Below are 24664 nucleotides of genomic sequence, written 5' to 3'. Positions count from 1 at the left end.
AAAATACAAAAAAAACAAGTTTGTATATGAGAACTTGTTTGCACTTGAAATATCCAAAGATGGATCATTTCACTTCGGCACTATTTCTGCATATTTAGTTTTGTCTCTCTGTTAAATCCCTTTTTCATCGGACCCCGACCCCTGGCTGACCCTCACTCTGACCCTCACTCTGACCTTGAACCCGACCCTTACCGTCAACCTCACCCTCACCATCCTTCTGACCTTGCCCCTCACCCTCACCCTGACCGTCCTTCTGACCTTGCCCCTGGCCCTCACCCTCACCCTGACCGTCCTTCTGACCTTGCCCCTGGCCCTCACCCTCACCCTGACCGTCCTTCTGACCTTGCCCCTGGCCCTCGCCCTGACCCTGACCGTCCTTCTGACCTTGCCCCTGGCCCTCACCCTGACCGTCCTTCTGACCTTGCCCCTGGCCCTCACCCTCACCCTGACCGTCCTTCTGACCTTGCCCCTGGCCCTCACCCTCACCCTGACCGTCCTTCTGACCTTGCCCCTGGCCCTCGCCCTCACCCTGACCGTCCTTCTGACCTTGACCCTGGCCCTCGCCCTCACCCTCTCTTGCTCTCCCCAGCATGACTTTGTGCGGCGGGAGCGGCCTCCTCGGGTGCTGATGGACCTGATCCAGCGCACTAAGGACGCGGTGCGGGAGCTGGACAACCTGCAGTACCGCAAGATGAAGAAGATCCTGTACCAGGAGAAGCACATCGGCCTGATGGGGGAGAGCCAGGAGGACGAGGAGGTAAGGCTTTAGCAGGAGGAACGCGAGGAGGAGGGCAGAGATCATACTGTGAGGCTCCAACACTACTGTGAGGCGCCATGTTGATGAGCTAATGAGCTGGATCCCAGGGGGACACCACTTCTAAAAAACTTTTTTTTATCTTTCTAGTTTCATCTCCAACAGCGGAAATAATTTGCCGCTGGTAAAATGTGTTTATGTAATTGGATTTTGCTCGTAAAACACTTAACTGCACATTGCTGGTTTCCATTGAAGACACTACTGGACTGTTAAAACCTGCAGTCAACCTCTTTTGGCATTTTGTCGAGTTCACTCCAGACCTCGGCCCCTCTCGTTGCACTCTGGTGGTCCCTGATAGGTCTCTGTCCTCTCTTGGACCTGGCCCGGGGTTACAGCCACGGAGACATGGTGGACACATCTTCCCTTTCACACTGTCCCTGTGAGCGAATGCTTGAACACATCTCAGAAATGTGACCAAGCCTCCTCTCCACATTCACTCAGTGTCAGAAGACCTGTGAGCGTGATTAAGTTATTTTTGGTTTGCGGCGGATAGCACAGTCAACCATACATTAGGCCATACATTACGCTTGAATGCAAATTACGTGTGTGTGAGGGTCTTCAAATGAATGGAGACATTAAACCTGCCGGCCCAATCTCAGAGCCGTTCTTTAAGGCTCCGGGGTGAGACCCTGTGGCCTAGACGGGGGCTGATGTGTGGATGTTTGGATCATTGCCAATCCAAATCGGTCCTAACCAGTTATGAGGCTATCAGACATCTCAGACCATTCATGTCAGGACACACACACACACACACACACACACACACACACACACACACACACACACACACACACACACACACACACACACACACACACACACACACACACACACACACACACACACACACACACACACACTCTTTCCTCCTCTCCCTTTGCCACCTTTCGACTCTAATTCTCCCTTCCTCTCCTTGTTTCCTTCGGCCTCCTGTGCTGCAGGACAGTGAGGCAGCGAGCTGCAAGAGGAACAGCCTGGGGAGCAACCACTCCATCCCCAGCACGTCGCTCAGCACGGGCAGCCAGAGCAGCAGCGTCAACAGCATGCAGGAGATGCTGGAGGACAGCTGCCCTGACATGACCATGATGCTGCACCAAGACTACGACAGCACCCTGGACTCCTCGCCTCAAGCCAAGAAGGTAGCGCCAAGGGAGATAGGAGAAGGGAGCTAGGAGCTAGGAGACAGGGAGTTGCAGGGTTTAGTTGAGGGTTTTCTGAGAGAGATGTGTGTGAGGAAAAAGGTGTGATGGGTTGGGTCACTGTCAAGCCTCACGCCCAACAGTGATAACACTGAAAACAACTCAAGGAGACCAACAGCTGATCACTTGTAGATGAAGAGTTCCATATATGGTGCAGCAGTTTGAAACACAAAATGGAACATAAATAACCAGAAGAATATATGATGCGCGCACCTGGACTTAAAAAAGATAAATAGCCAGCCACTTGTGAAGGGTTTGCCTTTGTCAGGAAGACTGGAGATAAACAGACAAGAGTGAACCTCTGATATAAATGAAATGTAAACATCCTGATTTCAAACATGCTGACCCTCACACCAACAATCTCAAAGCCCCCCCACCACCCAGATGATCCCACAACTCAGTAGTGTTTCACCAGATGTACTTCCCTGCATTCAAGAACGCAGTTGATTGGCTCTCCCTCAGTCACGCACACACACAGGCTGTCCCCGAGGGATAACTGTGCCATCAATTAATAGAAAACGACCCACAGACCCACACAGAGGGGGAGAAGCCCTCCAGGTTTTCCAGACTGTATTAAAGAACACATGCAACCTTGTTGTCTCTGGGCTGAAACCATGGAAACGGATCGACGTACTCCTGGCTCTGCATCGCCTCGGCTTCCTCAGCGAGGCCATTCACGGCGGGAGAACAAAGACACATGTCTGCAGACACACACAGTGCCGCGTTGCTCGTTCATCCAGCACACACGCACTCGTGCACACACACACGCACATGCGCACACACACACACACACACACACACACACACACGCATGCTCTCCGACATCCCTCCCAGGCACAACCCATCTCTGTAGACAAAGGTCAAACAGGGCGCTTGATGCCTTGAGTATCTTTTGAAGGAAGAAAAGTAAAAAGACAGGCAAGTTCGTCCTTTGTCGACTCTTTGTGGTTTTGACGTGAGCATGAATTTCCGTGTCATGTCGAAAACTGGCAGCCATTGTGTCTTTATGAGTTTTGGGGCATGTCTAGAACGAGGCAGATTGACATGTGGGAACAGGAACAGAAGAGACAAATAGAGGATGAGCTGTACATCTTGGTAGTACCGCTAGTTATCCCACACAGAACCGTCACTCTAGTTTGTACAAAACACAAACTGTTTCTTTATGTTAATGTGTGTGTGTGTGTGTGTGTGTGTGTGTGTGTGTGTGTGTGTGTGTGTGTGTGTGTGTGTGTGTGTGTGTGTGTGCGCGTGCGCGTGTACCAGGACCACTGGGATGAAGCGCTCCACAGGGACCAACGGCAGGAGAGGTCGTCTTCCTCAGACCGGAGCAGCGAGGGACAGAACTACAGGAACCAAGGCCGCTTCGCCACCATTAAGTCAGCCTCACTGGTGAGCTCAAACAGGAGCACCTTTATTGATAATAACAACAACCTGGGAGGATTGAAAGGAGCTATGTACCCAAAGAGAGCTTGATTGAAATCCATCTTCAGCAAAAGCATAACAACGTTCAGGAAGGAAGCAAGGAGAAATACTGTATGCCATTGGTTGTGTCATGAAAGACCGCTTCTACGAAAGGATGCGGTTGTCATGGTTTCAGTTGGCTTGTGTACTGGAAGATCTGAAAGAACTGGGCAACATTGTATGAAAACAAATAAAACAAAATGAGTACCAAATAAAGGCCACTCAATAAAGAGGATGCAGAGTTGCCAGCATTAGTCTGGAGGTCCTTCAGTCTGAACTGTTGCTTCTTCGCTGAAAGACACTGGCTCTCTTCCAAACATTTCTCAAAGACGTACAGGGGTTAACATTGTTTAGATGAGCTTGCTCGTCGAGACGGAGTATCTCTCAGTCAGACAGCCCTGAGGCCCCCCCATCTCTCCTTTTAGTCTCGGATATGTGTTTCAATTACTTATTACTCTTTCTACAGCCTTCACCACTCTCCCTTTCCTGGTTATTCTTTCATTCTCTTTGATTGTCGTTCTTTATTCATCTATATCGATCCATTTATCTATATCAATTATCCATCAATCTGTTCCATCTATCTGTTCTGTCTGTCTGTCTGTCTGTCTGTCTGTCTGTCTGCCCGTCTGCCCGTCTGCCCGTCTGCCCGTCTGCCCGTCTGCCCGTCTGCCCGTCTGCCCGTCTGCCCGTCTGTCTGTCTGTCTGTCCAGGTTGTGCTCTGCATTGTGATGCTTGCTAGTGGATTTCTCATCCTCGTCTTTCTCACTACTACCCGTTCCCCCGCCCACCCTCTCCATTCCCATGTCTGTTGTCATGGTTGCGGCGCTAGTAAGCAGGCAGCAATAGTAAATGTGGTGCGTGTGTGTAGGTAGATGTGAGTGATGGTTCTGTTTGTGTGTGCAAACGTCTAAATACAAATTAACACGTGTTTCCAAGCAACACTACCCCTGTAGCTCTCAAGTCCTTCTGTGTGTGTGGGCCATCCTCTATATGATCTGTATATAATGTCAACGTTAGAAATACTGTGCCCCTCACAGGAGACCAAGCGATGACATCACTGCCGAGAGAGAGAGAGAGAGAGAGAGAGAGAGAGAGAGAGAGAGAGAGAGAGAGAGAGAGAGAGAGAGAGAGAGAGAGAGAGAGAGAGAGAGAGAGAGAGAGAGAGAGAGAGAGAGAGAGAGAGAGAGAGAGAGAGAGAGAGAGAGAGAGAGAGAGAGAGAGAGAGAAATAGAGTCAAACCAGGGAATTGGAGGATCAACGTGTAAACAAAAGGGATTTGAAGAGAGATGGGGACCATTAGTTTGATCATGTTTTTTATTGTGTCTTTTTTCTCTTTTCAGTATATGCTGTAGAGAGCCTCCATTGTTTTATTGTAAGCCGATTAGGGAGCCCGGAAAATAAAGAGCTGAAAAAAAAAAAAAAAAGAACATTACCATTCAATTCAAAGGGAAGTTAGGGGGTCTTGAAGGAAAATGATGGAAACATGAAGGACACGATGAAGATAGGATAGTGGATGGTGAAGTCCACTGTGTAGACCAATGAAGGAACGAACCCCAATGCAGCAATTTGTATATTTTCTCCACTTCGCACACTCCTGGAGCAGCAGAGCATCAATATATCTAAGGCAATAACCTCATGTTGAGGCCTTTTATTCGCTTATTGGCAAGGGTTGAAGCCTTAATCTAAGCACCAGGTTATAGCAAACAAACCACAATTCTAACCAGTATACTAGTGTTCACAAGGTGTCCTTCTAGATATGTGTGCATATCTAGAAGGTTCAGTTCGGTACAGTTCCTGAACAAGGGAGATGAGACGATCAGCTCCACCTCCCTACCGCTCACTGCTACATCCACAGGAAGAGAGCAGGCACCCAATATGAGTGTTTATAGAATATTATGCTTCTTACTCAAAGCCTGAAGACATAACCACATGGAACCAACATTTTGAATGCTGTCTCCAAAAAAGAAAAGTGCAAAAAAAAACGGAACTCAAAACCTTCTCCTTCACTTTCCGTATTCCTGTAAAAATTAAGAGGATCAGGACGCCGTTCGACGAGCCCTGTGCGGGGAAAAAAGAGAACCATCACATGACCTGACTTGGCGCTTTGTTTGCGGCAAGTGACTGGGATTAGGAGAAGCTATTACAGTAGGGGTATTGATTCAGCAGCAGATTACAGCTCTACTCCACCTATCCCCCACCCCCCCCCCCCCCCCCCCCCTCCCTAAAGTCACCAGCCCCCTCCCCACCCAGTCGCCACCCCCACCCCCGCGGTGGGGACTCCTTCTCAATGAGGTATTCATGTGACCCACCTGCTGCCCGCCTCTCAGCGCGGGCGCCACTGAAGAGCGGCTCTGTGCTCCCGTTGGCCCGTGGACCCAGCAGCCTCATTCACAGTTCACACGCCTGCCTCTGCCGCCACCACCGCCGCTGCCCGGGGTGTGCACCGGTTAGGGTGTCGTTGGACTGGGAGAGAGAGAGGGGGGCGCAAGGTGCGGGGGGGGGGGGGGGGGGGGGATCCTTGTATGACGGTGGGGGTGGGGGTGGGGATCTTGGGTGGCATCAGAGCTCAGACTGGGGTCTGACGGGCGTAGGATGCACCACACAGCCTCTGGATGCTGGCGCGCTGGGCTAACGTTGCCATCATGTTTGGCCTAAAGAGCTCGGGGGGAAGTTATGAGAAGATGAGGAGCGAGTATTACCTGGATGTGGAGAACCCCTTCTGCGCCCAGGTCGGTGTGAGGGCGCCTTTGCCCCCTTTTGTTGTTTGTTTGTTGTGGGGAAAGTTTTGGAGTGACAGCTCAACCGTTAAGCTCGACGGCAATGCGGAGGGATTGATATGCAACCGGTTCTTAGAAAGAATGGAAAACTATTGCATGTTTCAATTTGAGTTAATTATTTCATTTTAGTTTATTTGTTCATTGCTTATTTGTTGTTGCATAGAACCTGCTAGTCATTGCTGTGTGTGTGTGTGTGTGTGTGTGTGTGTGTGTGTGTGTGTGTGTGTGTGCGTGTGCGAGATCTATGGTTGTTTTGTGTGTCGTGAGCCTTTTGTTGTTAAATCTCCCAGGAATTATGTTATATGATATGTGTGTTCAAAGTTACGAACCTATAGACATTAATTCAATTGAATAGTTTACGGCAACAGAATTCCAAATTGCCAGTTATCCTGTCATCCTATGCAACATTGTTTCTGGAAAGCCATCGTAGGCAGGGTCCAGACGGGTCTAGTTTGTCTTCATCTCACACCTCTTCAGTCTGAAGCGGTCAACCTATGATGATGCAGGACATTTGGGAACATAGCCACCCAATATGGGAATTCAGTTGTTTTTACTCATTCAACGTGTTCTTCGGTTTAGAAATGAAGAAAGCTGTCCGGTTTAGATTATATTGCTTTTCAGTTGGAAACAAAGCCTTGCTATGATTGGAGACTTTGAGAGGCCAGCGCCAAGCAGGTCAAAGTTGAAATAGTTTTAACTTCAAAGCGCAGCACCAAGGTGGGGAACCGGAAGCCCAGGGTAGCGTCAACACAGGCTGGGCTTCAATGCTCAGTTCCACAGGAATACATTGTCAACGCTGGCAACGAGGAACACTCACAATCATCGAGGTGTGTATGCTCCATCATTAACCCTCTGCGCCCTAACCCTTGGTTCTGTAACCCCCACCACCAGGTAACCAAGCAGATCCACGAACATGAGCAGGAGAGCGAGCTGCGGGAGCAGATGTCCGGCTACAAGCGCATGCGACGGCAGCACCAGAAGCAGCTGATCGCCTTGGAGAACAAGCTGAAGGCCGAGATGGACGAGCACCGGCTGAAGATCCAGAAGGAGGTGGAGACCCAGGCCAACAACGCCTACATCGAGCTGGAGAAGCTGGCCAAGCGACACATCGTGCACACGGAGAGGGAGGTGAGGGGAGGCTTGGGGCTGATAATGACCAGAGTGTGCAGGAGGAGTAAAGGCCATCACAGCTGGACAGCCAGCCAACAGACCAAATCAATAACATCCTGAAGACAAGCGATCTGAGGATTCCTCCGGTTGGGCGTAAATAAATGTTGTATGGTACGAAACATACAGAGGAGAAGGATAGCCAGTTAATGGAAAATTCACATTCACATCAATATTCAATATGTCCTGCGTTAGTGGGAATAAGTGAGTCCCACCCGTCCCAATAAGTGAATCCCAGCACAGAGGCTTGTTCCATTGGCTTGGGGCAAAGGGTTTGTTCATGCTTCAGTTATATACACCGTGCAGCCTTGGGTAAATTAAGAAAGAGTGCAGGGTTTTTTCCCACTGCTCGCCATTTTGGTTCAACTATCCAACTGGGGTACTAAAAAATAAGTTCATGATAGCAATGGTGATTGCACTACCGAATCTCACCTGGCACACATAGTGGTACCTACCAAGAAGTGCTAGTGAAGGGAGTTGTAGCTATCAATATATGCTAGTGAAGTTAGTGCTAGCTACCGCTATGTGCTATGGAAAAAAATTGGCATCTCCCACTATGTGCTAGTAAAGATATAGGTACCTAAGGCTATGTGCTCGTCAAGATTGAGGTAGCTACCGCTATATGCTATTGAAGATAGTGGTACCAGGCACCAATGTCAATGCCCGTTCTATTTTGAATTGATGAAACAAATCCCCTTTTTCTGAACAAGTTTGCTTTATGAATGTTAAGGTTTTGAGTTACTTTTCACGGCAACAATGAAACAAAAATAAGAGAAGTTATTTATTATTTTCTCAAAACCCGATACCACATGAGTCACAGCCCCGTACCGGGTCCCGACCCCAAGGTTGGGAACCGCTGCCATAGGGGCTGAAAATAAACTGCATATCTCTGTGATAAGCATGCAGCACAAGGAACCAGTGATAGAAAATCTGCTCAAGGGAACCGCCTGCTGGCTTCACATGCACAAACATCCATCCACACAACACGTGGCCAGGACAGATGACTACACTAGATCTACTACTACTACTACATATTTAGGAGTTGCTTGGATCACAAGTTAACTGCTGCTATTTAAATATAAGGGAGTGTACTGTATAATTAGCTTATCTTAATCTGAACATAGGATTTTGGTTAAAAATACAGTCCAACACACTACAACTACTTCAGAGTTAATATGAGGCTTTGAATGAAATAATCACGTGTGAACCTTGGTGGTGTATTAGTCATCTCAGTTAGTCTACATTGGTTAGCTTACCAATTCAGGCTACTCTAAGCTAGCCCTCACTGTGTGTGCGTGTGTGCGTGTGTGCGTGTGTGTGTGTGTGTGTGTGTGTGTGTGTGTGTGTGTGTGTGTGTGTGTGTGTGTGTGTGTGTGTGTGTGTGTGTGTGTGTGTGTGTGTGTGTGTGTGTGTGTGTGTGTGTCTCCTCTCTCAGATGAAGACCACGTTGACGGATGAGAAGAAGTTCCAGCAGCAGATCGTGGCCCAGCAGAGGAAGGAGCTGACCACCTTCCTGGACACCCAAAAGAAACAGTACAAGCTCTGCAAGGAGAAGATCAAGGAGGTCTGCACATGTTTGGCCTTTCTCTCTTCTTGTTGTTCTTCCACAAGCTCATTCCTCTTGCATCTCCGCCTTCTCTGCCGCGCGTGACACACAGCCCCGTGTGCCGTTCAGAGCTCCATCAGGCCCTCCTCCAGGCACACACACACCAACACACGCTGTTTTTGGAAACCTCCGTTGACTCACCCTGCACCTACAGACACGTGCATGTAAACACACACACACACACACACACACACACACACACACACACACACACACACACACACACACACACACACACACACACACACACACACACACACACACACACACACACACACATAAACAGCTACACACACATAAACAGCTACAAACACATAAACAGCTACACACACACACACACACACACACACACACACACATGGACAGCAACACAAACGCAGGAACAGCAATGCACACACATGAACAGTAACACAGACGCATTAACAGCAAAACACACACGTCCACACATTGGCGCAGGGCGTATATGTGAAACAGAACAGATAATGAGTGCAGATAATGGTGTGTGAGTGTGATGCAGCGTGTGGGCTGACATGAGACTCAAATTAGTGTATCAAATAATCTATGGCTTGCAGAGACCCGGCCAATTAGAATCAAAGACTGATTCTCGCCAACCAATCAGAATTCCCCATAGTGATGGGATCAGGCTTATATGTTAAGTATATTAGTTTAGCTTACGTTCAGTCCCGCACCTAAGACAAATTATGGGCAAGATGAAGAGAAGGTTATTTTATATACTTTACTACGATATATTTTATTTTTTTATATAATATTTTCTAAAGTGACATCATCCGTTCTCTTTTGGGAAAAGAGAATGTTTAACACATTACTTATAGGAAGAGGGAGGGAGGGAGAGAGAGAGGGAACAGAGTGGCCCAACTCTATATGAAGTCTTCTAATCAGGTCATGATATAAACGGCTGGCGATCACACAAGAGACACAACTAAAAAATTGAAATTAATTTAGGTTCAGCTAACGTCAAGAATCAAGTCACAATCTCTACAAAACCGTAACATACCATTACAGTGTAGAGTTTTTATTGAGGCTGTACATAACAAAGAGTGTTTTTTGCGCTGACACAACGATGTGCGTGGGAGGTTGAACTAGTCATCATTTAGTGACAGTGATTTAGCAACATTTCGAACAAATAATCTGCATTTATTACCAGATAGACTCCCTGCTAACGTTCTTGATAGCGACGTTCTTTCTGATCAGTCAATGAGGTTTGATCTGAGTTTGAGTCTTAGTCTAGGCTTTGTTGTAATCTGTTGTCCTTTAACAAACCAAAGTACACTCGCCTTACCTTATCCCTCACAATCTCAGCAAGACTTCAACTGTTTGACTTGAAATAAACCCTGAGCAGGACGTTATCCATATTTTACAGACCCCAAATATTTGCAGCTATCAAATACTGACATTATCCTTAACATTGTATTGTTGACCAATAGAATGCAGCGGTAGAACGAACATGCCCGTTTTCGTTTCGGGTTTCATTTAACTTCCAAGTCTAAAGCTTAACAAAACATCCTTAACCCAAGCTTCTCTCCTCGTCTCTCCAACCTCGTCTCCACACCGACCTGCGAACCTCAACCCCCGACCCCCACCCCCTCACCCCACCCCCCCCACACCCCACACCCACACCCTGTCCCACCAGGAGATGAACGAGGACCACAGCACACCCAAGAAGGAGAAGCAGGAGCGCCTGTCCAAGCACAAGGAGAACATGCAGCACTCGCAGGCGGAGGAGGAGGCTCTGCTCCTGGGCCAGCAGAGGGTCTTCTACGAGAGGAACTGCCGCACGTTCAAGCGCAAGGTCATGCATAAGAGGCACGACTTTGAGCAGGAGCAGATCCGCGAGGTGGGGGGGGGCCGGCGTCTCACACAATAATGATGTTTTGTCACGAGACATGGATGGATGGATGGATGGACAGTGGAGCAGTTAACTTGTGAATTCCACTGCAGCCAAATAGAAGTTGGCAAAAACAAATTGAAGTTTTTCTCACAGAGTTTGCTGCATGCCATATTTTAAGGTGTTTACTTGGGTAAAGAGGAATGTAAGCGTATTAGCGAATAAGCAAGGCGCCAACGCAATAATCTGCAAATCTCCTGGAAATTTAACAAAAGGGTTCTGTTGCGCAATCGGCCTGAACTTTTAATGAGGTTTTCGACAATATCCCTAAAGCTTTGTATCGGTATCTGATAGTTATGGGGAATATATATCATATATTATAATTAAGTATATGTGATTTTTTTTTATCAATTGAGTTTATAAATATCAGTAATTGCATGCTGTTTAGAGACAATTCATTGGTGGGGGTCAATATGGGCGCTGCATGCAAATATAAGACACAAAAGTTGGTAAGGAAATGCTAATATAGACAAAATTTGCAGATGTACAAAAAGAATTATAGGAAATGAAAAGTAGAAAAAACAATAATATTTATGTATGCCATGTCATTTATAGCACCATTACGTTGCTGTCCTTTCCCCCATCCTGATCAGCGTTGCCTCCTCGCCCCTCCATTCAGGAGCTCAACAAGAAGAAGACCCAGAAGGAGATGGAGCACGCCATGCTGATCCGCCACGACGAGTCCACCCAGGAGCTGGAGCAGCGGCAGCTCAAGACCCTGCAGAAGCTGCGCATGGACCTGATCCGGCTGCAGCACCAGACTGAGCTGGAGAACCAGATAGAGTACAACAACCGGCGGGAACGCGAGCTCCACCGTAAGCACGTGCTGGAGCTCCGGCAGCAGCCCAAGAACCTCAAGGTGAGTGGGCCTCGCGCCGGCCCGCCTGCAGCCTGAACACCGGGCCTCCAGCGGTGTCTGACGCTGGTCTTGGAGACCGTGGATCCGGATGCTTGGAAGACGGCACTGCTTAGGGAACTTCACTGCTAGGTTTACATGGATCATTGCGACCTTCTGTCCTTTTTGATGACGCGTCACAAATATGAGACGGGATAGAGGGAGACACTGGACACTGAAGGGCTGTAATAAAGTAGCTTGTTGCGTCAATGGATGATTCAACGTTGATTCAACTCTACTTTTAGAGTAGTACAGGGCGCATACTGACATTAACTAACATGTGTATTACACTAGCTAACATGTGTTAGCTAAAACCCCAACTAGTATAACACTTATTAACACGAGTACAACACTAACTAACATGATTATACCACTAACTATCTAATTCAGCTTGTTTCCATTATCCTCATGATCTCTGAAACGTTGAACCCCTCTGATTCGCCCGCTCCAGTCCCTGGAGTTGCAGATCAAGAAGCAGTTCCAGGACACGTGCAAGGTGCAGACCAAGCAGTACAAGGCGCTGCGCCACCACCAGATGGAGGTCACTCCCAAGTCGGAGCACAAGGCCGTGCTGAAGGCCCTGAAGGAGGAGCAGACGCGCAAGCTGGCCATCCTGGCCGAGCAGTACGAGCAGAGCATCAACGAGATGATGGCCTCGCAGGCGGTGAGCTGGCCCAGGGTGGTGGCGGGGCTGGGTTGGTGGTGTGTGGGTTGTGGTGGCGGTGGGGGCATTTTTTATGGAGTGGTTGATGAAAATATGAACATGGCGCTAAACAAAGAAACAACATCATTGTTTCATCACTGTGTGTATATCAGTTAGATTATTATTATTTTTTCTGTAAAAAAGTCTCTGGGCAAAATTGTATTTTAGAAATGAGTGAAAGGGATTCCAATTGTTGCTCAATCTTGGTTTGTTTTTGGTTTCTTGTGTGTCTTCTCTTTCTCTATGTCTATGTCTATGTCTATGTCTCTCTCTCTCTCTCTCTCTCTCTCTCTCTCTCTCTCTCTCTCTCTCTCTCTCTCTATCTCATTCTCTCTCTCTCTCTCTCTCTCTCTCTCTCTCTCTCTCTCTCTCTCTCTATCTCATTCTCTCTCTCTCTATCTCATTCTCTATCCCTCTCTCTCTCTCTCATTCTCTCCTCCATCTCTCTCGCTTTCTCTCTGCTCCCCTTTCCCGCCATTTCTTCTCCCCCTCCCTTGGTCCTCCATCTTGTCCGTCCCAACTCTTCCACTGGGCTTCCCTTATCATTCTCCTTGGCCTTCTCCACTCTCTCTCTCTCTCTCTCTCTCTCTCTCTCCATCTCTCTGTGCGTTGTGTGTTGTGCGTGTGGTTTGGCCGGTTGGGCCCACGCCAGCTGCGACTGGACGAGGCCCAGGAAGCGGAGTGCCAGGCTCTGAGGCAGCAGCTGCAGCAGGAGATGGAGCTGCTCAACGCCTACCAGAGCAAGATCAAGATGCAGACGGAGGCGCAGCACGACCGCGAGCAGCAGAAGCTGGAGCAGAAGGTGTCGCTGCGCCGCGCTCACCTGGAACAAAAGGTGAGCGTCTGGAGGGCGGGGGAGGGGGCGGGGGAGGGGGCGGGGGAGGGGGCGGGGGACTAGTGGGCTGGACCAGGGGATGGGAGGCAGGTATGAATGGGAGAGGGGAGGGAGGGAGAGAGACATGGAGGGGTGGGATGGGTGGATGGGAGGGAGGGAGAGTGGGTGGAAGGATGGAGGTACGTTTTTACCAAAAGCATTCAGATCCAGGTGATTAATGAGAAGGTAGGGGTCAGGGGGCATCTTTCTCAAGGATGCCTACACATTCACTGAGAACATCTGTCTACGTGATCGAACTCACAACCTTTCGTTGGGAGTTTAATACTTTGTAGCCACTTGTCTCCTACCCCCTAGGTCAGTGGTTCTGACCTAGGGGGTACTATTGTACCCCCCTCTAAGATATCTTAGTAGTACCCCCTTCACCGACACATACAATTTTTGGGAGAAGGAAAAAATAAAATGAACATAAATGTGCGTTCTATTTGGCAGTGTAAATATGAAAATTAAAAGGGTGCAAATACTATCGTAATAATACAATTTAGTGAGAAACATGGGCCTTTGCTTCATGCTACTGTGAGCTAATTTCTCCCCACATAAGAAGCACAAAGCCAGGGGTGGGTCAGAGCATGTAGAGGGGAATCCCATTAATGTATATTCTTCCTGAAACTGAGGACATTGTGGTGTTTCTGGAAGCGCTTTCTTTTTCACAGATTCTCCTTCTGCCTTGTTTTCAGGTATATCTTTCAACCATATTTTTCTCGATTTTCTATTGTCTAGCTTTAATAATTAAAACTTGCTCTGGGTGAGAAAAATATATGGTTAGCTTTTATTTATTTTTTCTTAATTTCTGATTACCCCTTGCAGTACTCCAAAGTACCCATAGGGGTAGTGTACCCCCATTTTAGACGCATACACACAGTTCGCTTGCCGCAGGTGGTGGTGAGACTGGCATGCTTTCTTCGTCGGAGAGCAGATGTCATTTGTATGTGTACATCTTATCTAATCCTCATTGGACAGCTAATGTTCACAGTACATTTATATGACATCCATGTGCGCATGTGTGGGGACCATGCCCTAGACACACTCATTGAGTGATGACTTTATCATGTACATGAACCGCCTGAGATGTGATTGGGTACATATATGAATACAATGTAATGTGTATGACTGTGGTCTCATTTCATCAGTAGTCAGCTTCATAAAACTGAGGTGAGATTAAATGTCCACAACGAAATAGAAAGTAATTCTGTTTAAATGTAATGTACCAACCATCGTGGTAAAGATCCTTGTGTCCCATTTGTATTGATAAATGATCTCATGATCTATTATCAAATCATATTCTTATTGTAGGCGTACTTGTTGTGTAACGTTGGTCTCTTATACAACTATGTGCGCACATTAAACACTTGCCAGGACACATCCTACTTTAGCCATCATTTAGTCATCTTCCCTTCGAAACAATAACACGAAATGTGATGATTAGGTTTCAACAAGAGTTGCTTTCTGAGTCAAAGACGTCATCGCTGCAGTAGTAGAAAGACGACAACAAAGAGAAGAAGCCCAAGCCGTTCAGGAGTCCAATTGACCCGATGGTGCCGTCTCAAACTGCGGGGTGTTGTCGCCACCTGCTGGCTGCGTTGGGCTCTGCGCCCTGAGATAAGGATGATGTCATGCTTCTAGAAGCAGTATTCCTCCGTTCTTGGTCAGAGAAGGTGGTGGAGTTTTCTGGGCATGCTCAGTCGTTCTCTAAGATTACCGTATTGCGTTTCATGTTCCTTTGTCTGCACCTGGAGAGTGCTTCGATGACGTCAGGGTTGTTGCCTTCAGGAAGTGTGTAAACTCCATCAGACAGGTGGATGGTAGGGCATAGATAACGTATCATGATGGTTCTCTCCCCACCAGAGTGTGTTGTTAACTACACAAGACAGGCAGGGTTTAGGGCATAGATAACATATGAACATGATGGTTCTCTCCCCACCAGAGTGCGTTGTAAACTACACCAGACAGGCAGGGGTTAGGGGCGTAGATGACGTCATAACATGATGCCCCCCCCCTCCCCCAGATTGAAGAGGAGCTGGTTTCCCTTCAGAAGGAGCGGACCGACCGCATCAAGCACCTGCTGGAGCGCCAGGAGCGGGAGGGGGACAGCTTCGACATGGAGAGCCTGCGGCTGGGCTTCGGGAACCTGGGGGCCCTGGAGTACCCCAAAGACGACTACAGATGAGGCCGACGTCCGCCACACACCCGCCCCCCACCCTCCTCCGACGCATCGTCCAGCCCGGCGGGACGCTTTGTCCTGAAGACGTCCACGCCACGCGCCTCTAGGACCAGCCGGGGGCTCGGCCCCGCCGGGTCTGCGAGAGGCGACCACAGATTCTAGAGCCCGAAAGCGCGCGCGCGCGCGCACACACACACACACACACACACACACACACACACACACACACACACACACACACACACACACACACACACACACACACACACACACACACACACACACACACACACACACACACACACACACACACACCTGTATGCCCCCTTGCGGCGATACATGATGACAACCTAATGCTGGATGAAATATTGTAGTTGTCATGTCTTTTGTAAAATGGAGAATGATAACATTGTCAGTGTTCTTTGTTTCTTGTGCGATGAAAACACTTCCACAGCTGGAGGGAGGGCTGAAGGAGATGCTGGCTTGTTGAGCAGTGACTCTTGTAAGGGTAACATTATTTGGTTTGTCTCAATCAGTACAAAGAAAGAAGAGGCAAGAGCACACACATTAACACAACCCTGATCACAAGCAATGACCAATCGTACTGCAAACAGTTTGGAGCTGCTTCAAATGCTTTTTTTTTTGGTATTTAGTCGTCACAATTTTTTTATATAACGTTTGAATAATTTGATACAAGTAAAATTGTCTGTGAGTCGGTAGATTTTTACTAAATATGATTTTCTTTTGCGTGGATTACTGATTACTGGCTGCGGCACTGAGGGGTTGGGTCTATGCTACTTCTCCGTGTTTCTCTGTAGTTTCACTGAACTGGCCGCCAATGTGAGTCATATTACACGTGAACTCCAACTCCCAGCAGGCACAAGGGCTTCAGGGGGGGTTGGGGGGGGGGAGCGAGGGGACATGTATTTTGTGTATAGAAGGATTTATCGAGAGCTTTTACTTATTTTCGTAATGTATTTTAAATGTTACGCAAATCCGATTTTTAAAGATTTCTTTTTTCTCCTCTCACATTCCTGTATATTAATTGATGTCAAGTAATCTGTTGATGGGATTTTAATTTGAAAATTCAGTGAAATCTTTTTATTTCATTCTTGCTTTAACCCCAATTCAAGCGGTGTATTTTCTTATACGCCCAACCAGTATGATGCTTTATTAATGCATGCACTTTAATTTCATTTCCAGGTTAAAGGAAAGCATGACTGTCAGGAGATTTTAATTATATTTGTAAATAAAGTGCTCATCTCACCGATAGTTGGGTTTTCTTTGTGGATTATGATTTAAATCCAGAGAACTGGAAGAAAACGGGACTCTTATCCCATCCCAATACATGGACAACCAGTCCAACACCACTTGTAGGTTGGTTTGCTTTGGATGTCTCCCTCTAGCGGTTAAACACGTGCTACTGCATGTATAAACCGTCTTCCTCCGGTACCTGCTGATTAAGCGTTGATGCAACACACCTGTCCTTTACTTATTGAAAGTGAGTTAAAGGGGCGTTCACTGATGCAGCCCTGCACACAACCTGAAAGCGTTATTTTAAGAACAGGAAAAACTAGCCAGATTGGTTAGAGAATTTCCTGTTAGTCAAGAGACTTGGGGCTTCCTCTACAAAATCAGTAGTGCATATGGTATGCACTAATATTATTAAATAATATTTGTTATATTGACTTTAACCCTGGGTTTCCATTAAAATACAAACGGTACTATGACTTAATTCACATCTAGTCTATGATAATTAACTGCCAAAAAGGAGCTCACCATGGTAGTGCTGAAACAAAATTTATTGCGAACCGCGTGTTTAACAGTGGAAATTAGTAAACAAGAAACAAGGCATTCGACTAGGGCGTTGTCCTCAGGAAGGGACATTGTTGTTCCACTGCTTGATGGGATGGGGGTTCTCCTAGTGAACCCCTAGTGCTGGATGTTGCATATTCGTGTCGCTGGCCAGGCTCCAGGCTACTTCCCTGCAAGCTGTTCATAGAGCTTGGGCACGTAGTCGTCCCAGGCCGCCTGGTAGCAACTGCCCGCCACGGGGGCCGCGAGACCGTACTTCTGCCTGAAGCTCTGCAGCCGGAACTTTCCACGGTTGTCTCCGCATCGGTTGGTCAGCGCTGGCTCCGTGCAAGAGAGAGGGCCGGACTGCTCGTAGACCAGCCAGAGGTACCTGTGGAGGCCTGGTGGTGGTGGTGGTGGGTGGATGGGTGGCAGGGGAGAAATACCGGGGTAATGTCAGTGGACGGCTGCGGTGTCATTGGTGTAAAATGACCGAACATGTGGCCGTGCTAACGTGTCTGCTGTCAATAGACCAGCGCTCGCTGAGATTCTTACCTCATGGTAAACACTTTACTTTTGAAATAGACTTTCTATTTAGGAGTATATAAGCAGTATTGAATTTAAATTGCTGCTTATAAGCAAGCAAGATCATCTAAATTCAACAGATGGACATCTGTGTTGAATGGGTTGACAAAAGGCCTAAATATTCAATGGGCTGTGAACATACAGCTCTGTGTGTTCCTACCTGTGCCTTTGGGCGGGCCAGAGCCCACGTAGTCAGACATGACGCAGCCGCTGGACACGTCGTTCCCCTTCATGTTAACCACCAGGAAGTGGTGCCACTCCCTGTGGGGAAGATGGAGACAGTATCGATCAGAAGCAGTGGCATGTCCAAATTCTCAGGCTGGCCTAGGAGTCCAGGCCAGCAGACCACATACATTTTTCTTCTTTATTTTGCAGATTTATTATGGGTGGCAGTGCCAGTCACATTTTTGTAGCTAGTGTCCAGGGTGTTTTATGTCAGAGAGCTTATGTCAATTATGCTTACATTGTGTTTCACGTTGGCTATTTATTCTACTCCAATCCACAACGTCCCCACGAATGCAGTTGTTTTTTTATTGTCCTAATAGGTCACCTGAACTTCGGATCACTTCTGCTAGGAGCGTCTGGGTCGGTCAGGGCCAGAGTGTATAGCTTGCTGGCATCACATCCTTCCCATGCAATTGAAGTCGGTCGGTTCTGCACCTTTACGTCAACCAGGAGCCAAACAAAACAACGATATTGATGCGTTATGGTGTGGGAAAATCGAGGAAGCTTCTGCAGCTTCTCTAATCACTAATGGCATGGGCCACTGGCAGCATAGCATACCCCAGCTTCTCATTCTGACTTAATGCACGTTGTTTACACAGAAGCATAGGTTCAATTCCACATGGATTTTTGAGCCCAGGCAGCATGCTAGCTTCGCAAGCTAATGACAACAAACCTGGGTTGGCGTAAGCACTTTTCCCAACTCATCTATTTCAATCGAGCCGTATTTAACCACCAGGATCTGTCCAGGCGTGTCCTCCACTTCGGTCAATGCCAGGGGCCCGGTCCACTCACTTAGATCGACAGGCATTTTTAACCAAGTTCAGTTCCTAAATTGAGCACACTTCTGTTCTGTCAGTCAGAACCAGTAGTGCCTATGTCATCCACAAGAGGGCGCCGTGCAGGCGTGCAGTCAGCAAAGTGCATATAAATCAATCATCGTCACGTTGATTTATATGTGCGGTTTGTTTTTACAACCGATATATTCTACCTTCGCAAAATGAGAAAAGTTATGAATCTAGTAAATTACATGAATGATTGGAGTTCACTCTGGCCAACTTGACAATTGACAGCAAAGAGAAAAGTAGGCAGGGCAGAGAGGGAGCCTTACTGTACCTTTAAACAGGTGAAACCAGGGTGTGGTTTGGTATCGCAAAGTTTCCGGAATAACGTGCTTCGGTAAATAACTAATGGAGAACTGTAGACAGCACCACCGACATGTAAAATGTGCGAATGTGTGTATGTAGTATAGCCTGGTGTGGCGGTTTTATTTGATAATGGGCAGACGACGAATGCAACTTGTGTATTGAGTATAGAGCGCGTAGACCTGTCCGACAGGCTGGAAGAGCGACTCTTTGTTTAATACTCTCGATATGTAGGGAAGCGATCATGAGGGTTGTTATCGCTGCGGTTTTCCTTCAACTTATTTTGTATATTTCGGGTGAGTGTCAAACTCTGATTTGAGACAATTGGCCTGTATATTATATGCTCAACTCGTATATAATAACACACATCCTAACTGCATTTCTCCATCTCTCCGATTTCAGGTGAACACACCAACGGTGAGTCTCTTACAATTGGACGGTGCCTTATCCTGCACAATGGAAGTATCGCTGTCAACGGACTTATTCCGGTTAATGGTAGCTACCTGTGCAAGGCCACGTCTCAAGACAACCCAACTCAGGCAAGTGTTGAACTGCATGTTATTGGTAAGTACCCCCCCCCCCCCCCCCCCATCACACACACACACACACACACACACACACACACACACACACACACACACACACACACACACACACACTTCCTGTCCCAGTCTCAACCGTGAAGCAACCGTGCACACAGGCCAGCCAGCCCCATGCAATGTGCACGCACACGCTTTGTTTGCATTGAACATGAGTCAATCTTAATACATTCTAACAGTGCTGAGAAGACAGCCGCTCCCGCCCTTCAGTGAGGAGGGCTCCCTGGCTGGGGTTTGTGTCATCTTGGAGAACGGAAGTATTTCTCTGCATGGGGTTTTCCTGGATGGTGTGGGGAGCTACAGCTGCCTCACCACCTCCCCAAACAACATGATCCAAACTGTTTCTTTACAGGTTCTTGGTAAGTCTGTGTGTTTTTGTCTGATATTATTCATGGCATTTCCTTCCTTGTGCTGTGACTTTGTCTATAGTTAATTGGTTGTCATATATTGCCATGATGGCATGATTATCTCGAAATGATTCAAGGGTTAGGGCTAGGTAACATTTATGACCTGAGTCTTGGATCATAAATGGTGTTAGATTCTACCTAAAGCAATAGAAAGGTGCAGTAAACATCTGAAACTCTCCTCTGGTTTCAAGGTGCCGAGGAAAGGTTGTCCGTGTCCATTGTTCCCACGTTCCCTCTCCCCAACGGCACGCTGGTGGCGTACCGCGGCCTCAACGTGTCCTTCAACTGCTCCAGCTCATCCGCCCCGCCCTCTCGGACTCTGTCCTGGGGCCACTGGGGGGCCGGCCCCAGCAATGCAACGCTGGCGTCAGGCCGTGGGGCTTGGCTGGGCCTCCGCATCCCGGACATCCAGCCAGGTGACCAGGGGGAGTACTGGTGTGAATCCCAGAGCAACCTGACCTCCCGCAGAACCAACTGCAGCACCAAGCTCCTCGTCTACTGTGAGTGGGTTAGACGTTCACAAAGTCACAGAGGTTCTAAAACAGCGGTCCTTAATGTACCTAAACAAAGAGCTTGGACACCCACTATTTCGTATAGAAGTTGACCTTAGTAGCAACAATGGGCAAAATCACAGAAAATGACGTGAAAATGTATTTAGAGATTTATATCCTATTCGTTGAATTTCTCTTAATTCTCTTGTGCTGCACATTGTTAGACCTCATGATGACCTTCCTCTGTGCAACAGATGGATGTTCTAGCGGTTTGCTTAGGTACATGAGGCTTTGTTAAGCAATTAGTTTGTTAGGCGTTTATAACCTCCCCAATGTGGGCTCCCTAATGGGACTTGTGGTGTTGTTTTGGTGCTGACTAGATGCCCCGGCGCAGCACCCTGACTGTATGTGGGAGCTGGGCCCGGACCCCTCTGAGGTCCAGTTCAACTGCACCTGGCCCGGGGCGTACCCCACGCCCATGCTACGCTGGGTGGAGATCCACGACGGGCCGGACACCCAGGCCAAAGACCACCTCTACGTCTCCGACCAGGCCGACAGCCTGGTGGTCAGCCTGAACAGGACCGGGCTGTACAACGGCCAGACACTAAAGTGCATCGCAGAGCACCCCACACTACAGCAGGAAGAACACAAGTCCTGTCTCCTGAATCTCAGTGAGTTGGCGGGCTTGAGTTGTTTTGGTTTTGTTATTGCAGTACGGTTTGATTTCACACAACAAGGTGGTCTTGCAGCCAAATGTTCCAAGAAAATGCAAAAGATGTGATCGTGAGATCAACGTAATGGATCCTGTTGGTAATGTTGTGTACAACTAGATCAAATTACCTCAAACCTCCTCTTTGGGTTTATATCCTATCCTAAATCGGCCCTGTTGTCTTCGAGAAGACCTCTTCATTGGGACTTTTTTAAATATTTGGTAGCAACGCTGACAAAACCTGCACATGTTTTCCTGGCTGACTTGGAACAAAGGTTAAGATCAGCATGCATCCTTTTCATTCGAAAAGGATGTTTTCTTCCTTTGCAACCGTATGCAACTCCCCCGACCTCCCACGGGTTCTAGTCCTGCCTTCCTTCCTCATTTTCAGAGCTTCCGTACCCTGAGGGGAACCCACTGGTCACGGCCCTGGAGAAGACTAACGTGACTCTGACCTGCACGGAGGACAGCTCCGTCCCACCCGCCGACACCACCTGGAGGAGGGGGGTGGAGCAGGTGGAGATCAAGCCCGGCTCCAAGTACTCGGTGGTCGGGTCAGGCCCAGAACTCCGCCTGACCATCTACAACTTGAGCAAGGAGGATGAGGGCATCTACTTCTGCCGAAGCGAGAACCCCCTGGCCGTCCGCGAGCTGGAGGTCTACCTGACCGTGAAGGGTGTGTGTGTGTGTGTTCTTCAAATCCATTGTATTATCATGCGTACACTAACTCTTGAAATTAAACATGTTTTAATAGGATATAGTTCCTTTCATCACTGGTTTCAAATTCCAAATTCCCTCTTTTTTGATGCTTCTATAAATACTTGTTCTATGTTTTTTGATTATTAAATATTTGGGGGAGTCCTATGGAAATAAACCTTTTGCCTTTTGAATGGGACTAGAGCAGAGATGAAGCGGAAGCCGTTGTGCTTGTATCCAGCGGGATCGCATTCTGGAACGGAGCGCGGGCATGCAGGAGTCAGGGGGCGGGGCCTCCTCTGGAATGCGGATCAACCTGCCGCCTCGCCCAGGTCCAACTTCACACCGTCTCATGTGATCTCTGCGTTCAATTGTCTCCGCAGCCTCATCCACCTACACCGGGGCCATTATCGGCCTCTTCATCGCATTGCTCGTCGTCGGCACCGGTGTCATCACGGCTAAACTGGTGTACTGCAGTTCCGACCGGATCTGTCTGGGTATGTGACACACACACACACACACACACTGACTGACTGACTGACTGACTCCCTGTACATTGTATAACATGTACACTATTGAAACCCCCCACCCTGATCTCAATGTCCTTTTTTTTTTTTCCAGGAAATGGCTTTGGGTGAGTTTGCCACTATTCGACTTGCGGCGCCACACCTCACAATAAATCAGAGTTCATCATTATAATTTTAAAGCTTCAATTTGTAGTCCACTTAGGGGCTGCACCTTCATACATGTCTGTTGGTTTTTCCCCAGGAGGATGGAGGAAGACAGGGGAGACGTCATAAGTCTGGTGGACTCTGAGGAAGAGGTCTTCGAGCAGACAGTTCCTCGACTCCCCCCTGTGACAAACGGGCATCACACCACCCACGCTGAGATACACCCCGTTCCTGTTGGTGCGTACCCATAGCTCTCCTCCATACATCTCTGTCCTAGAGGTTCTATTCATGGCATGAAATCCATTAAAATGTTAAAGGAAAATAATTGCTGAAAGAAATACATTGCGTAATGGAAAATTTACTTTTATTGTCAAAGGTGACGGCGAGGATATAGACTCCACTGAGACGAGTGCCCAGCAGAGGGAAAACATTGTAGAGATTGAAGATCCTCTACAGTTAATAAAGTTCTAAGACTGGCCGTTTTTTTATATTGTATTTTTTTTTGATACATTAACTCTTTATGTGACTGTGAACAGAGAAACTGTACAAAAAGTATTTTTTTTTTTTTTTACCTTTCTTGTGATTTGTGTGAGTGTATTAATTATTGGTACGGTGGGTTGGTTAATGTCTTCAAATTGTATTATTATTTTTTCAGGTTAAAATTTGATCTTTTTTATTTTTCTGACATCACTCTGACTCTCTAGTAAATAATACCATCAAGTGATCTAATATGAATGGTGGGTACTTCCCACTAGGTTAGCTACATTGTACTGTTGCGCCGTCTTTGTGTCTCTGACTGTCCGTCAAGTTGTATCATATTCTAGACTTCCAATGTTCTTTTAATTCAATAGTTCTTCTGCTGGAGTCCTGTTTATTCACATTATATGTCCTACTGTCAGAACCTAGACACTTGCGGAGCTCTGTGCTCTACAGCGCACCTTTCCTAGAGCTTTGTATAGGCTAATTATGTCAGACGTCAAAATCGATCATTAATTTAGCCATTCAAATTCATCAAACAATAAAATACATCCTGATCGTTTCTGACTTGGTCTAATTATTTTTTGAGAAACGTTCACAACCTGGTGAAAAATAAAATAGGATAAATATATTTTTCTTTGTCAAGTTAAATTATTTATAAATTATTTCCATCGTTACGTTAGGATCGGACAGAGCTATTTGAAGAGATATATCTGCCTGTTAACTGTTCCGAGATAGGGGATTTTCATAGTTCATAGTAGCGGGACTTTCATAGTTACATTGGTTTCGCGGAGTCAGAGAGGGAGGGACTTTCGAAAGAGGCTCGGGGGGGCTATCCGTTTCCGTTAGACGTTTTGTGTATATATTACTTTGTCACATTTTCCGTAAAAAACGCCATAATTAGTCTCAAGAGTGGCGAAGTCACGCCCCTTCCGGTAGGGCTCATGGGACCTATGAGATCGAAAAATATGAATGGGTGTAAAGGATAATTTTTCATGCAAAGAGTTCGACCGTTTATTGTGCAATTGTTCAGATAAAGGCTGTAGAGAAAACACAACGAGAAAGACTACACGGCTCGTATGTGACGTCATGCTCCCTGCGACTGGCGTGGAGAAGACCGACAATCTTCCCATCGGCATAACTGAAACTCTGCACGTGCCCCGACTTATAATGGTTTTCACCTCTTTCGATGCTTTTATCCTCCCCTTGGAAAAAGCGGTGAAGTGGGGCAGAGAGATCGCCATCTCTGTGCCGAGTTCCAAGGGCGGGTGTGGTGACGTATATCAT

General features: G+C 47.4%; 3 protein-coding genes across 5 annotated transcripts in view; 2 read left to right on the top strand and 1 right to left on the bottom strand.

Moving 5' to 3' along the window:
• The window catches only part of taok3a (TAO kinase 3a), a 52842-nt gene extending 35989 nt beyond the window's left edge, over positions 1-16853 (top strand). For 2 of the 3 annotated variants that reach the window (XM_060054718.1, XM_060054719.1), the window contains 10 exons: positions 590-757; positions 1756-1953; positions 3277-3402; positions 7143-7379; positions 8854-8982; positions 10676-10879; positions 11550-11789; positions 12277-12489; positions 13181-13363; positions 15426-16853. In XM_060054718.1, coding sequence (XP_059910701.1) covers positions 590-757; positions 1756-1953; positions 3277-3402; positions 7143-7379; positions 8854-8982; positions 10676-10879; positions 11550-11789; positions 12277-12489; positions 13181-13363; positions 15426-15587 — 1860 coding nt within the window. In that variant the 3' untranslated portion in view covers positions 15588-16853. Of the gene's footprint in view, positions 1-589; positions 758-1755; positions 1954-3276; positions 3403-6024; positions 6204-7142; positions 7380-8853; positions 8983-10675; positions 10880-11549; positions 11790-12276; positions 12490-13180; positions 13364-15425 lie in introns of those variants that run through there. The other variant, XM_060054720.1, reaches the window with a different exon arrangement.
• A 512-nt stretch (positions 16854-17365) lies between these two features.
• pebp1 (phosphatidylethanolamine binding protein 1) lies at positions 17366-19080 on the bottom strand. Its single transcript, XM_060054730.1, has 4 exons — positions 18859-19080; positions 18511-18620; positions 18121-18221; positions 17366-17776 (listed from the first exon to the last, which is right to left on the bottom strand). Exons 1-4 carry the CDS (start codon positions 18991-18993, stop codon positions 17559-17561), a joined length of 564 nt encoding a protein of 187 aa, XP_059910713.1. The 5' UTR covers positions 18994-19080; the 3' UTR covers positions 17366-17558.
• A 115-nt stretch (positions 19081-19195) lies between these two features.
• On the top strand, positions 19196-23939 carry vsig10 (V-set and immunoglobulin domain containing 10). Its single transcript, XM_060054721.1, has 10 exons — positions 19196-19623; positions 19730-19891; positions 20106-20285; positions 20525-20833; positions 21205-21495; positions 21925-22209; positions 22613-22726; positions 22851-22863; positions 22998-23137; positions 23277-23939. Exons 1-10 carry the CDS (start codon positions 19572-19574, stop codon positions 23369-23371), a joined length of 1641 nt encoding a protein of 546 aa, XP_059910704.1. The 5' UTR covers positions 19196-19571; the 3' UTR covers positions 23372-23939.
• The last annotated feature ends 725 nt before the right edge of the window (positions 23940-24664 follow it).

Source organism: Gadus macrocephalus, chromosome 6, assembly GCF_031168955.1.
Source record: "Gadus macrocephalus chromosome 6, ASM3116895v1".
NCBI classification, from domain to species: Eukaryota; Metazoa; Chordata; class Actinopteri; order Gadiformes; family Gadidae; genus Gadus; species Gadus macrocephalus.
This window is presented reverse-complemented; position numbering and strand designations above follow the sequence as displayed.